This window comes from Rana temporaria, chromosome 4 (genome assembly GCF_905171775.1).
Source record: "Rana temporaria chromosome 4, aRanTem1.1, whole genome shotgun sequence".
Taxonomy (NCBI): domain Eukaryota; kingdom Metazoa; phylum Chordata; class Amphibia; order Anura; family Ranidae; genus Rana; species Rana temporaria.
In genome coordinates, this window is record NC_053492.1 from 182,875,693 (window position 1) to 182,889,659 (window position 13,967).

The 13,967-nt window shown below is 44.3% G+C and overlaps 1 protein-coding gene across 3 annotated transcripts in view; it reads right to left on the reverse strand.

Moving 5' to 3' along the window:
• MCF2L2 (MCF.2 cell line derived transforming sequence-like 2) overlaps nucleotides 1-13,967 on the reverse strand; it is a 366,799-nt gene that overhangs the window by 103,596 nt on the left and 249,236 nt on the right. For all 3 annotated transcript variants that reach the window (XM_040349448.1, XM_040349451.1, XM_040349447.1), the window contains exon 16: nucleotides 2,515-2,581. In XM_040349448.1, the coding sequence (XP_040205382.1) occupies nucleotides 2,515-2,581 (67 nt within the window). The remainder of the gene's footprint in view (nucleotides 1-2,514; nucleotides 2,582-13,967) is intronic.

Genomic DNA, 13,967 nt, shown 5'->3' on the forward strand with positions numbered 1-13,967 from the left:
CTGGAATCAGAAAGCGGAGTGAAAAACCAGCTGCTGGTTGAATAAGGTATTTACACGTATTCATTAACCCATGGATGAAATTCGCATTTAACCCATCAAGAGGGATTTACTGTTTACATGTTTAAAGTGGTGGTAAACCCTCACATATACCCAGTGAAGTGAATAGCCTCAGATGATACAGACATGAAAGAAATCCTCCTACATAGGTTTTACTTGTTTATCTGCAGTCTTCTCTACCCTACACCTTAGTCCTTACAGGATGTCTCCAATTTACAAGCCAACCTCAATGCATTGTCTGATTGGGCGACTGTGGCAGATGAGGTTTAAAGGGGTTGTAAAGGTACAATTTTTTTTTCCTAAATAGCTTCCTTTACCTTAGTGCAGTCCTCCTTCACCTACCTCATCCTTCGATTTTGCTTTTAAATATCCTTATTTCTTCTGAGAAATCCTCACTTCCTGTTCTTCTGTCTGTAACTCCACACAGTAATGCAAGGCTTTCTCCCTGGTGTGGAGTGTTGTGCTCGCCCCCTTCCTTGGACTACAGGAGAGTCAGGACGCACTCTCCATTGCAGATAGAGAAAGGAGCTGTGTATTAGTGGGTGTCCTGACTCTCCTGTAGTCCAAGGGAGGGGGCAAGCATGACACTCCACACCAGGGAGAAAGCCTCGCATTACTGTGTGGAGTTACAGACAGAAGAACAGGAAGTGAGGATTTCTCAGAAGAAATAAGGACATTTAAATGCAAAATCGAAGGATGAGGTAAGTGGAGGAGGACTGCACTAAGGTAAAGGAAGCTATTTAGGAAAAAAAATTGTACCTTTACAACCCCTTTAATGTTGATAAATGTAAAGTTATGCACTTGGGGGCTAAAAATATGCATGCATCATACATACTAGGGGGAGTACAACTGGGGGGATCTGTAGTGGAGAAGGATCTGGGGGTTGTAGTTGATCATAAGCTCAATAATAACATGCAATGCCAAGCTGCGGTTTCCAAAGGGAGGAAAGTCCTTTCTTGTATTAAGAGAGGTATGGACTCCGGAGAGAGAGATATCATTTTGCCTCTGTACAAATCATTAGTAAGACCTCATCTGGAATATGCAGTTCAGTTTTGGGCACCAGTTCTCAAAAAGGATATCGGTGAACTGGAGAAAGTGCAGAGAAGGGCAACCAAACTGATAAGAGGCATGGAGGAGCTCAGCTATGAGGAAAGATTAGAGGAACTGAATTTATTCTCTTTTGAGAAGAGAAGAATAAGGGGGGATATGATCAACATGTACAAATATATAAGGGGTCCATACAGTGGACTTGGTGTTGAGTTATTCACTTTACGATCAACACAAAAGACAAGGGGGCACTGTTTACGTCTAGAGGAAAAAAGATTTAATCTCCGAATACAGAAAGGCTTCTTCACAGTAAGAGATGGAATAGACTCCCTCCAGAGGTGGTTCTGGCCAGCTCAGTAGATTGCTTTAAGAAAGGTCTGGATTCTTTCCTAAATGTACCTAATACAACTGGGTACTAACATTTATAGGTAGAGTTGATCCAGGGAAAAGCCTCTCGGGGGATCAGGAAGGAATTGTTTCCCCTGCTGTAGCAAATTGGATCATGCTCTGCTGTTTTTTTTTTGCCTTCCTCTGGATTAACTGTGAGTATAGAATAGGGTATATTATATTGTACGATATTTTTTTTTTTTTTTATGGTTGAACTGGATGGACTTGTGTCTTTTTTCAACCTGATTAACTATGTAACACCAGGCAAAAGGGCAAAAAAGTGTTAGAAATCTTCTGCATTTGTCTGTATCACAGAGGAGGGGGTGGAGAGGCTGCAGCTACACTGTGTGAAAGCTGATTGGAGGAAAGGGACACAACCCCACTCCACATATGCAGAGAAACAAAGGAATATGCAGAGCTGTGTTCTGAATAGACAGGCTCGTGCTATGCAGTGACTCATTTATTTATTTATTTATTAAAATGCTTATAAAACAACAGCGCAGTCTTACACACGTGCCTCGATGCGCTGGCGGGATAAAAACAGAACAGAAAAGGGGCAAAAACGACATCGACCAAGAAAGTGACAATAAAACAATAACAATCAGCGAACAAGAAAATATAAAACACACAAAGTTAAATATATAAAATTTAGAGCTATTAGAATACTTAATATTTAAGTCACCCCGAAAGCCTGGATGAGAACAGAGGAACAAAGCACCAGAGAGAAACAACACTTAGAGCTTTGGGGAGAAACACTGCAGATACATGTGCTTTGTTCAGATTTACAACTACTTTGGTGTGCCAGGAGCATAGCTTCCCAATGCTCCAATGCTCAGACATGTGGATGGCTTTGTAAGTTGTTAGTATTTTGAATTTAATTTGTTGGGTGAGAGGAAGCCATTGAAACCATTGGCAGAGGGGGGTAGCAGACACTGAACGCATGGCAAAATTAATTCACAGCGCATCAGTGTGAACCTAAGCTTACTGGGACAGACACCAAATAATTGTATTATCAGATCTTACCTCTAGTATACTTTGTAGCTCTTCAACGTAAACACGCTCTGTTTCTATTAGCTCATTAATTATATGGCTGTAAACAGAAGAAGAAATGCTTTATTAGAAAAAAAACAATGTTTATACTTTCAAAATAAAAAGGAATACAAATGCAATTAATAAATGTGTAAGATATGATTTTTTTGTATTAAATGTTCATCACATTTCTACCAAAGGATAAGCTTCATTTGTGGACTATAATATGAAATGATCAGGAATATTTTGCTGGGCTCTGTTCTAATTTAAGCTATGAAAATGAATGAAAACATTTGAGATACAAATTGTGGAAACAATACATTTTTAATAAGTTGAATTTATACGACAGGCAAGTCATAAAGATGATGCACTGACATCTTGTAGTATTATATACATTATGTAATTCATGGAAGTAGAGCTCTATAATGTTAATATCTTTGTTAGGTTGTAAAAAATACCTATGTTGGATGCCAATTCCTGGAGGTGCTGGTAACATCACTGCACTTCATCACACTCTCCTTGAGGCTCAAGAAATCCTAATGGGATCTCAAGCACCCAGTGTTCTCGAAAAGGCAGCATTGGTGGTTCAATGGGGACGACAATAGGGAATAAGGAAATGGGAGCAAGCAAGTTCTTGCTCTCCAAACACCCACAATTTTTTTTCTTTTCTTTTAGCAAATATCCAAATGGGGGATTTAAAACCAAAAATCGAATATAGTGCTGTCTACCAATCATGAGATGCTGTGGCTGCATTCGGATTTTTTTTTTACTTTTATCAATCTGTTTTCAACTGGTGATCGGGCCAGTAACACACCTCCTGTATTATAGTCCCCCCTCTGGATAAGGGAGCACAGGAGGATCAGCAGCAGTCAGTCTGGGGGGAGGCTATCGCCAGGGCCGATCCTGGAAGGGTGCGCCGGGTGCACTGCACCCAGGCACAGTTGAGATCGGGGTGCCAAAGTGCTCCCCTCCCTCTTCATGTGTGTACGCTAGTGTGGGCACACCCGCCCAGGGGCAGACTGACTGCCAGCATCGCGCCCTGTTCAGAAAACAACCGCCCTCAGCCCCTACTGAAGCCCGCCCAATCTACAATCCCAGTGTCAGTGCCAGCAGCGGCTCCTCCCCTGTGGTTGTCCAGCAGCGGGACGCTGTAGACGGCGGAGTGGTGTGCGAAGATACCATGGCGCCCATCTGGGATCTGGAGGGCTGCCTGGAGAGGTGATGGGGGAGGGGGCTACAGGTCTCAGCATGCCCTGACTGGAATTACAAGAACAATAAATCTCAGGTGTGGTAGCATTACAACTCCCAGCATGCCATGGCAGAGTAAAAGGAGCAGGGTCATGGTGATAGCCAGCATTTCCAGAGGGAGATATCTTAGTGACAGACATATTTTCCTGAGCGCTCATGTACATCCCAGTCTCTGTGCACCCTATGCATTAACCTGCATGTTCAGTGCATTTGCTGTGCCTTTTTTTTGGAAACAATTACATGTGTTTTCAGGCATGCTACCATTTAACTCTATTGGAATAAATGTTTTCATGAAAGTGCATCAAACTACTGCATGCTGCCCCCTTGATGCACTCTCATAAAACATGCATACTGATCTAATGGCAGCGCGCCTACAAACGTGCATAGAAAATGTGACAGGGAAAAGAATGCACCACACTCATGTGATTCCAGCCAAAATCATATTTGTGCATTTTAATGAGTATTTGCAGCGCATAAAAATGCAGCACATGAAGGCCCTGCAGTGGTATAATCAAAGCTGATTGGAAGCCTTCTTTTTTTGCCTATGCTTTCATGTGCCATGGGGCAGGCTGACCGGTCAGGCAATTTGGCAGTGGCCTGAGGGCCCGGCTGCTGAAGAGAGCCCACCAGCGCCACCTGCTAGAACTCTCAGTTCTGGTCCGGGGTCCAGGGACGCAGCTGCAGGCCCGCGGTGACCATGTTTTTCGGGTCTGGATGGGCCCCAGCTCTGCCTTGGAGGGAAAGTGGGGAGAGCAAGCGCCGCCGGATCACACAGAGCAGGGATCTCCCGCTTTGACACCTGGTGGCTGCTTCATACAAAGTCTGGTCTCCTGGACCGTCTCCTTTGATAGACATAACACTGATCCAATGCCGGAACATATGACCTCTATCAAAGGAGCAGGTTCAGGAGGCGGGACTTAGCATGACAGCAGACACCAAGTAATTAATTCAAACCCATACTGTGTCACAGCGGGAGATCCCCACTCTGTGTGATCCAGCGGCTCCCCCCTCTCTAATCCCTATACACTGGCAAGGCTGCATTGATGAGCACCGGTGAGGCTGCATTGATGGGCACTGCTGAGGCTGTATTTATGAGCACTGGTAGGCTGCATTTGATGGGCACTGGTAAGCTGCATTTGATGGGCATTGGCAGGCTGCAATTGGTAGGCACTGGCAGGCTGCAATTAGTGGGCACTGGTAGGCTGCAATTGATGGACACTGATAAGCTGCATTGGATGGGCACTGATAGGCTGCAGTTGGTGAGCACTGGTAGGCTGCATTTGATTTTCACTGGTAGGCTGCATTGGATGGGCACTGATGAGGTTGCATTTGATGGGCACTAGTAGGCTGTATTTGATGGGCACTGGTAGGCTGCATTTGATGGGCACTGGGAGGCTGCATTTGATGGGCACTGGGAGGCTGCATTTGACGGGCACTGATGGGGCTGCATTTGATACATAGATCTCTTGTATCATTTCCGCAGTCTCTGACCATCCCTAATGTAAAGTCTACGCAAACTGTTAGCGCTATATAAATCCTGTATAATAATAATCTCCTGTATTATGTCTGCAGTCTCTGACCATCTCTCATATTATGTCTGTAGTCTCTGACCATATTCTGTATCATGTCTGCAGTCTCTGACCATCTCCTGTAGTATGTCTGGAGGCTCTCTCTAACAGAAGTCCTCTCTGTGTCCATTAGAGATCCCACTAGAGTACTTATTGTTAATGCCCTGTACACACGGTTGGTCCATCCGATGAAAATGGTCTGATGGATTTTTCCATCAGTTATCCGATGAAGCTGACTGATGATCAGTCGTGCCTACACACCATCAGTTAAAAAAACGATTGTGTCAGAACGCGGTGACGTAAAACACGACGACGTGCTGAAAAAAAATGAAGTTCAATGCTTCCAAGCATGCGTCGACTTGATTCAGAGCATGCATGGATTTTTAACAGATGGACGTGCCTACAGACGATCTGTTTTCTCTATAGGTTTTTTATCAGATAATTTTAAAACAAGTTCCTAATTTTTTAACTGATGGATAAATAACCGATGGGGCCCACACACGATCAGTTTAGTCTGATGAAAACGGTCCATCAGACCGTTTTCATCAGACAAACCGATCGTGTGTACGCGGGATTAGAGATTATGGGAGGATCCCAGGAAAACGTAGACTGCTTAGGGGAGCATCTCTGTGTTTGGGTCGTTGCCATAGAAACATCTGTAAAGGGGAGGAGTTAGTAAGATGCCCAGGTGGGGGCGCCAGAAATATATCTGCACCCAGGCGTCTGTGACTCTAGGATCGGCCCTGGCTAGCGCAAAATCTACTAGTAGTTTTAAATACACTAGTAAATTAAAGCTGAACTTGAGCTCACACTTTGTAATCAGTTACAGCTAACAGTTTTTTTAGTTCTTTTGGGATAAAGATGTACATGAATAAATCAAAGCTGATCGTTGTAATCACCATCAGTGGTAAATGTTTTGTCTCATCCCTGTAAACTGATACATCTGCAGGAGAGCTTGCTGAATCACCAGATGAAAATAGAAGAAAGAAAGACTAAAAAAGAAAATGAATGCAACATCACATCTAAAGCCCCATACACACTATCAGTTTTCCTGATGGTTTTCTCTTCAGGTTTACCAAAACCATCTAATATGAGGTCAAACCTTAAGCGTTTCAATTTGAATGCAATCAGGCAGGCCCTTGTACTACATGGTTTTGGTAAACCTGAAGAGAAAACCAGCAGGAAAACTGATAGTGTGTATGGGGCTTTAGGCTGGATTCACACCAATGCAGTTTTAGTGCTTTTTGCATATTTGCACTACAGTCCGTTTAACATGGTTTCCTATGGAAGATGTTCTGTAGTGCAAATCTGCAAAATGCAAAAAGCACCAAAAATGCATAGGTGTGAATCCAGCCTTAGAATTTGTAAACTGCAATATAAAAAATGTTTTGTTTGGGTTTTAATACTGTTTTAAATCAGGAATAGCTTGAATGAAAGAAGTTGAGGTATGACAGTTTTTACTATATTGCTCCAACTTGGTCCAATATAATTATGTACTGTGTGTACCTTGCCTGTGGGATCCCCATAGAAGCTGGCCCACCCACTACAGCAGGGGTCCTCAAACTTTTTAAACAGGGGGCCGGTTCACTGTCCCTCAGACCATTAGAGGGCCGGACTATAGTTTAAAAAAAAAAAAAATATGCACACTGCACATATGTTATTTTGAAGTGAAAAAACAAACAAAACAGGAACAAATACAATATTTCAAATGAAGAACAAGTAAAGTTAAAGTTAAACCAACAAACTTACCAGTATTTCACTGCAAGCCCCCCCCTCACCATCATTTCAGGCCATCATTGCAAGCCCCCCCCTCACCGTCATTTCAGGCCATCATTGCAAGCCCCCCTCACCGTCATTTCAGGCCATCATTGAAAGTCCCACCTCACCGTCATTTCCGGCCATCATTGAAAGTCCCCCCTCACCATCAAAAATTCAAGCCATCATTGCAAGCCCCCCCCCCCACTCACAATCATTTCAAATTCAAGCCATCATTTCAAGCCCCCCCTCACCATCATTGCAAGCCCCTTACCATTATTGCAAGCCCCCCCCTCACCATCATCATTGCAAGCCCCCCCCCCCCTCACCATCATCATTGCAAGCCCCCCCCCTCACCATCATCATTGCAAGCTCCTCACAATCATTGCAAGCCCCCCCACCATCATCATTGCAAGCCCCTCCCCCTCACAATCATTAATTGCAAGCCGATCACGATCATTGCAAGGCCCTCCTCACCATCATCATTACAAGCCCCTCATTGCAAGCCCCCTCCCCTCACCATCGCAAGCCCCCCCCTCACCATCATCATTGCAAGCCCCTCACAGCCTTACTGTGCCAAAATGCTGCTGCTGTGTCACGGTCCCGTTGTGTTATTGAGCTCACAGTGTTTACAGTTCGGGCGTGCTGTGATAAATGTCCCACCCTCCTCCTCCTAGACCAGCTCGTGTGATAGACAGAACACTGGCTCTATCACATGAGCTAGTCTAGGTCAGGAGGAGGGCGGGACATTTATCACAGCGCGCCCGAACTGTTAACACTGTGAGCTCCATGACACAGCGGGACCGTTGTGTTACAACCTGCCTGGCATGTTAGGAATCTGGCCGTGGGTGGGGTGGGCCGGATAAATGTCCTCCGCGGGCCGCATGTGGCCTGCGGGCCGTAGTTTGAGGACCCCTGCACTACAGGCTGCCTACAAACAACTACAGGAAGAAGGGACGTGTGCAAGACCAGTCACCCTGTAAAAGCAGAAATAAGTAGCAGGAACTGGTCATTTTTACAAGAAGCTCCTATGCAGTGGCAATGTTTCACATTTAATTAATGCACAGATCTGGAAGAAATATACAATGTACGTCAATATTAAAATATGATACACATCCCTCTTGTTTAACTTTTTTTACGAACGGCGCATGCGCCGTTCGTGAAAAAAATCGCAGTGCGCATGCTCGAAATTCCGCCGCAAATCGTCATTGCTTTCGACGTGAACGTAAATTACGTCCAGCCCTATTCGCGAACGACTTACGCAAACAATGTAAAATTTTCAAAACTCAACGCGGGAACGACGGCCATACTTAACATAGGATACGCCTCATATAGCAGGGGTAACTATACGCCAAAAAAGCCTAACGTAAACGACGTAAAAAAATTCGCCGGCCAGACGTACGTTTCTGAATCGGCGTATCTAGCTAATTTGCGCATTCCTCGCGTAAATCTATGGACGCGCCACCTAGCGGCCAGCGTAAATATGCAGCCTAAGATACGACGGTGTAAAACACTTACGCCGGTCGGATCTTAGGGAAATCTATGCGTAACTGATTCTATGAATCAGGCGCATAGATACGACCGGCCGGACTCAGAGATACGACGGCGTATCTGGAGATACGCCGTCGTATCTTCTCTCTGAATCTACCCCACAGCGTATATAGATAGATCAGTGTTTCTCAAACTGTTTTGTCTTGCGGTACACCAAAAAGATTGAAAAAATAAAAAATCACGGCACACCTAAAAAGATTTCGCAATTTTTGTTGTGAAGAACTTATTTATCTTAACAAATATATTTAATTTTAAATATAATGTGAAGGACGTGCCCGCTTTAAAGAACAAATCAGGTTGAAACAAGTACTGAGTATAGCTGCCTGTAGAATAAATAGGTATGGAAAATAAACGGGATTTTTAAGGTGCAAACACAATACAAAAATGTATATCAAAAATCTATTTTATTTATACAAAAGTAGAAAAGATATAAAAATCCATCCTATATTTATTAGAATTTCATAAATGCAAATAGACAATTTTTCTCGACATGTTTCGCCATATAATTTGACTTCTTCCAGAGATTGTCTCGCACTACTGAAAATAGATTAGAAACATTCAAGGAATGTATAAAATACATTTCTTGGAACAGCATCAAGGAGAGGAACCTTTGTATGAAGTCAATTGGTGTACCATAGAGAGGGGAAGATATTCTATGTCAAAAACTCATGTACCAAGACATGTGTTGGAGAATGCTGGCGATAGGCTAAAGGACCAGTCTGGCCCATCTTATAGAAGATTTTACGGCGGCAGGTCGGCTCCCCTGCGCGAGAGCCCGTAGCTATATGTCGTCTCTCGTGCAGGCCACTAGGGGCGACGGAGGCGCGCGCGTGCCCCCGACTTCCGTGCGCGTGCCTGGCGGGCGGGATCGCCGCCGGGCACACGCGATCGCTCGTTACAGAGCGGGGACCGGGAGCTGTGTGTGTAAACACACAGCTCCTGGTCCTGTCAGGGAGAGAAATGCTGATCTTCTGTTCATACAATGTATGAACAGAAGATCGGTCATTTCCCCTAGTGAGGCCACCCCCCCTACAGTTAGAACACACCCAGGGAACATACTTAACCCCTTCACTGCCAGTGGCATTTTTATAGTAATCCAATGAATTTTTATAGCACTGATCGCTATAAAAATGCCAATGGTCCCAAAAATGTGTCAAAAGTGTCCAAAGTGTCCGCCATAATGTCGCAGTACCGGAAAAAAAATGACTGATCGCCGCCATTAGTAGTAAAAAAAAATATTAATAAAAATGCCATAAAAATACCCCCTATTTTGTAAACGCTATAACTTTTGCGCAAACCAATCAATAAATACTTATTGCGATTTTTTTTACGAAAAATATGTAGAAGAATATGTATCGGCCTAAACTGAGAAAAAATTTTTTTTTTATATATTTTTGGGGGATATTTATTATAGCAAAAAGTAAAAAATATAATTTTTTTTCAAAATTGTCGCTCTATTTTTGTTTATAGCGCAAAAACTTAAAACCGCAGAGGTGATCAAATACCACCAAAAGAAAGCTCTATTTGTGGGGCAAAAGGGATGCCAATTTTGTTTGGGAGCCACCTCGCACGACCGTGCAATTGTCAGTTAAAGCGGCGCAGTAACGAATCGCAAAAGTGCTCTGGTCTTTGACCAGCAATATGGTCCGGGGGTTAAGTGGTTAATAAGACTGGAACTTAGACATGCACAGATATGCATGCAGACACTCAGGTCATCGGTGTTATCTAAAGAAACAAGAAACTATTGTCCAGAGCACTTTGTTGACAGAAAACGTGCCCATGGACACTTCAATAATTGTCCAATCCTTCAATAATCCCTGTATGCTTTGTCATACATACTGTATACCTATTCCACCTCCACTAATGTACCTCTGTTGCTAGTTCTAGAGTCTTCTTATGAGCTACACTTGACTTAAAGGGAACCTCACGACCCTCTTTACATTTTTCTACAAACACATGCTCACCCGCCCAGCAAGTTCAGCATTGCCTGGTATTAGCTGCTTTTCTCTCTAAAGGCCCATACACACAATTGTATTTTCTGCATATTTTCTTTTACAAAAGTTTTATTGTCATAAACCGACAGTACAGGTTCACTACAGTGTTATATAGCATACAATGTACAGAGTAAATCCGGACCCAAAAGCCCACATAAACATACAGAAAGCAATATCTTATGCTATACTCAATTGAAAAGAGCGATGAAAAAAAAAAAATCTGTTCAACAAGATGGTCTAGAACCCGGGCATCGCCCGGCTGTCTGTAAACCTGTAGAATGAGTGTGCAATTCACAACAACAGAAAAAAAACCCTGAAGTTTAGCATCCTCTAGAAAGAGTACAAAGAGATAACAGCCAGAGAAGAGACTAAAGAAGTGGAAAAAGAGAGGAAAGTGGAGCAGAGCAAGAAAGAATGGAAGGTGAAGTGGGAGAGAAAGAAAAAAAGGGGGTAGAAGGTCCACGGGGTGCGCGCAAGAGGAGACCTTGACAGTAATGCGGTGTCAAACCTAGAAGGGTGGTAGTATGTGATCCAAGGCTGCCAAACCCTGAGAAATTTGTTGTTCGTATCAGAAAGGACAGCCGTTAGTTTCTCATTAACCATGTGGGGGTTTTCCATGCTCTCGCAATCGTCAACCGAGCTGCAGTAAAGAGATGCTGGTCCAGTTGCCTCTCCGGACGCAGTAATTCCACGATAGGTTTACCAAGGAGTGCTACATAAGGGTCCCCTTTAATGTTAATCTGAAATAGATTACGAAGGCAGAGTGTATACCCTAATCCACAGTCTGCACGCCCATGGGCAGGACCACCAGATATGCGCCATGGAGCCCTACTGGGAGCACCCCCTAAAACAGGGGAGTAATTTGGGATAAAGCGAGCCAACCTCGTCGGCGTGTAGTACCACCTATACAATACTTTATAGGCATTTTCCAAAATCAACACATTACGTGAGCACTTGGACAAGGTTAGTGTCATCACCCGCCAGTCCTCAGGGTCTAGCCGCTTCCCCAACTCCTTCTCCCACTGGAGGTGGTAAGGCCTCAGTGGGGATCTCTTTGAGGATATCACAGCCAAATATATCAGCGACATTAAGCCCGGTGAATGGGGTCTGGCTCTACAGAGTCCCTCAAAGGGGGTCAAAGTATAGGGGGTAGGCTGAGACTTAATAAGACTCAGAAGGAAGTGGCAAAGTTGTAATTAGTGATAGTGCTCTCGCAAGGGAATAGTGTGAGATGAGCGTAAAGCTTCAAATGTCAAAATCCCAGCAGGTCTCAACAGCGAGTGAACATCTGTGAACCCGTTCGCAGTCCACCATGAGAATTGGGAGGAATTATTCCGGCCTGGAGGAAATAGCGGGCAACGTAAAAGTCGTAAGAGTGGAAGAGGAGGAGAGATCAACCCGGCAGAATACTTTACAGAGTCCTATATTCGCAAGGAGTGGGCTAAACAGGGCACCAATGTCGCCGGACGGTGCACGGGAGGGAGCCAGGGCAATGAGGAGATGGGAATAGGGTCGATGTCAACCAGGTCAAGCATTGCCCAGAGCGGAAGCTGATAGGTCTCATGAAGGCGTGAAAGTGGGGCTATACTAGCTGCTATATAATAGGCCCGTAAATTAGGGACCGAAAGACACAACACCTGTTTGCCAATTTGAGGGTGGAACGAACCCCATTGCATAATTCTACGTTGATGTATACAGAGCATATGCGAAGGAACCGGAACAGGCAAGACACGAAAAAAATATAGTAGTTTCGGAATATAGGACATACGGATGGCCGTTATTCTGCCAAACCAAGACAGAGGCAAGTGAGACCAAGACGACAACATGTCCGTTAGTCGTTTGAACAAGGATGGAAGGATGGTAAGGTGGATTCCAAAATAGGGCGATTTTCTGCATATTTTCATCTTCATATTTACCAAAACCATGTAGTGCAAGGGCCTGCCTGATTGCATACAAATTAAAACTCTTAGGCTGCGTACACACGGTCTGTCCATCCGATGAGAATGGTCCGAAGGACCGTTGTCATCGGTTAACCGATGAAGCTGACTGATGGTCTGATGTGCCTACACACCATCAGTTAAAAAACTGATCGAGTCCAACGCGGTGACGTAAAACACGACGACGTGCAGAGAAAAATTAAGTTCAATGCTTTCAAGCATACGTCGACTTGATTCTGAGCATGCGCAGGTTTTTAACCAATGCTTTTGCATACTAACCGTCGGTTTTGACCTATCGGTTAGGCGTCCATCGGTTCAATTTTAAAGCAAGTTCTAAAATTTTTGACCGAAGGATAACTGACCGATGGGGCCCACACATGATCGGTTTGGACCGATGAAAAGGTCCTTAGTATGTTTTCATCGGTTTGGACCGACCATGTGTACGCGGCCTTAAGGTTTGACCTCATATTACATGGTTTTGGTAAATCTGAAGACAAAAATCTGCAGAAAATCTAATAGTGTGTATTGGGTCTTAAGCCTGGTACACACGATCAGATTGTTGGCCAATCGAGCATCTGATTTTTGTCTTCATGGTGTGTGCCTGGATCTTGCCTTGCATACTAACGATACACAATTGTGAGTCAACAAACACAAACGTAGTGACATACTACGAGAAATTTCAGCTCTTGAGCACCACCCTTTGGGCCCCTTCTGCTAATTTCGTGTGAGCATTGTTGCAAGCATGCGTGTTTCAACTTTTGTGTCACAAACTTGTGTACTGACCATCAGAAAATATGACAACAGGGCGTTGTCTGCTGAAAATTTACTAGCATGTCCTCCAACATTTGTTGGCAGAACGTTGGACAACAATTGTCTGAAGGGGCGTACTAACGGTCAGATTTTAGGCCAACAGTCTTTCAACAGACAATCCCCTGCCAACAAGCTGATCATGTGTATGAGGGTTAAGATCTTAGTTCTGTGCTACCATTTTCTCATGTGACATTACCAGGAGGCCTGCTGTCTCTTCCGGGTCCTTTGAGACAGCCTCTGTGTAGGTGGGTGCAGTTAGCCTTCCTGCCAGTAGGTGGCTTCACACAATTATTGCAGGGAAAGGAAGGTCTTGTATGAAAATTGGACCCTTAGAGATTTTGAACAGTGCCCTGAGAGATGAAGGTAGACTGACTGGACACAAAGCTGACTTTGGCAGCCACCTTGGGTGAGGCAACCTTTTAAATAAGGGACCCCACATCATTTTGGCGCACTACCGGCGAGTGTGTGTTAGGGAGAGGAACTCATTTATGATGAACAGTGCTTAGCACAGGGCCGGGTTCAAGATGAGACATGATTGCTCATGGAAGGCTCCAGTGGAGGCAGGTGCTAAACTTTTTTTGGGG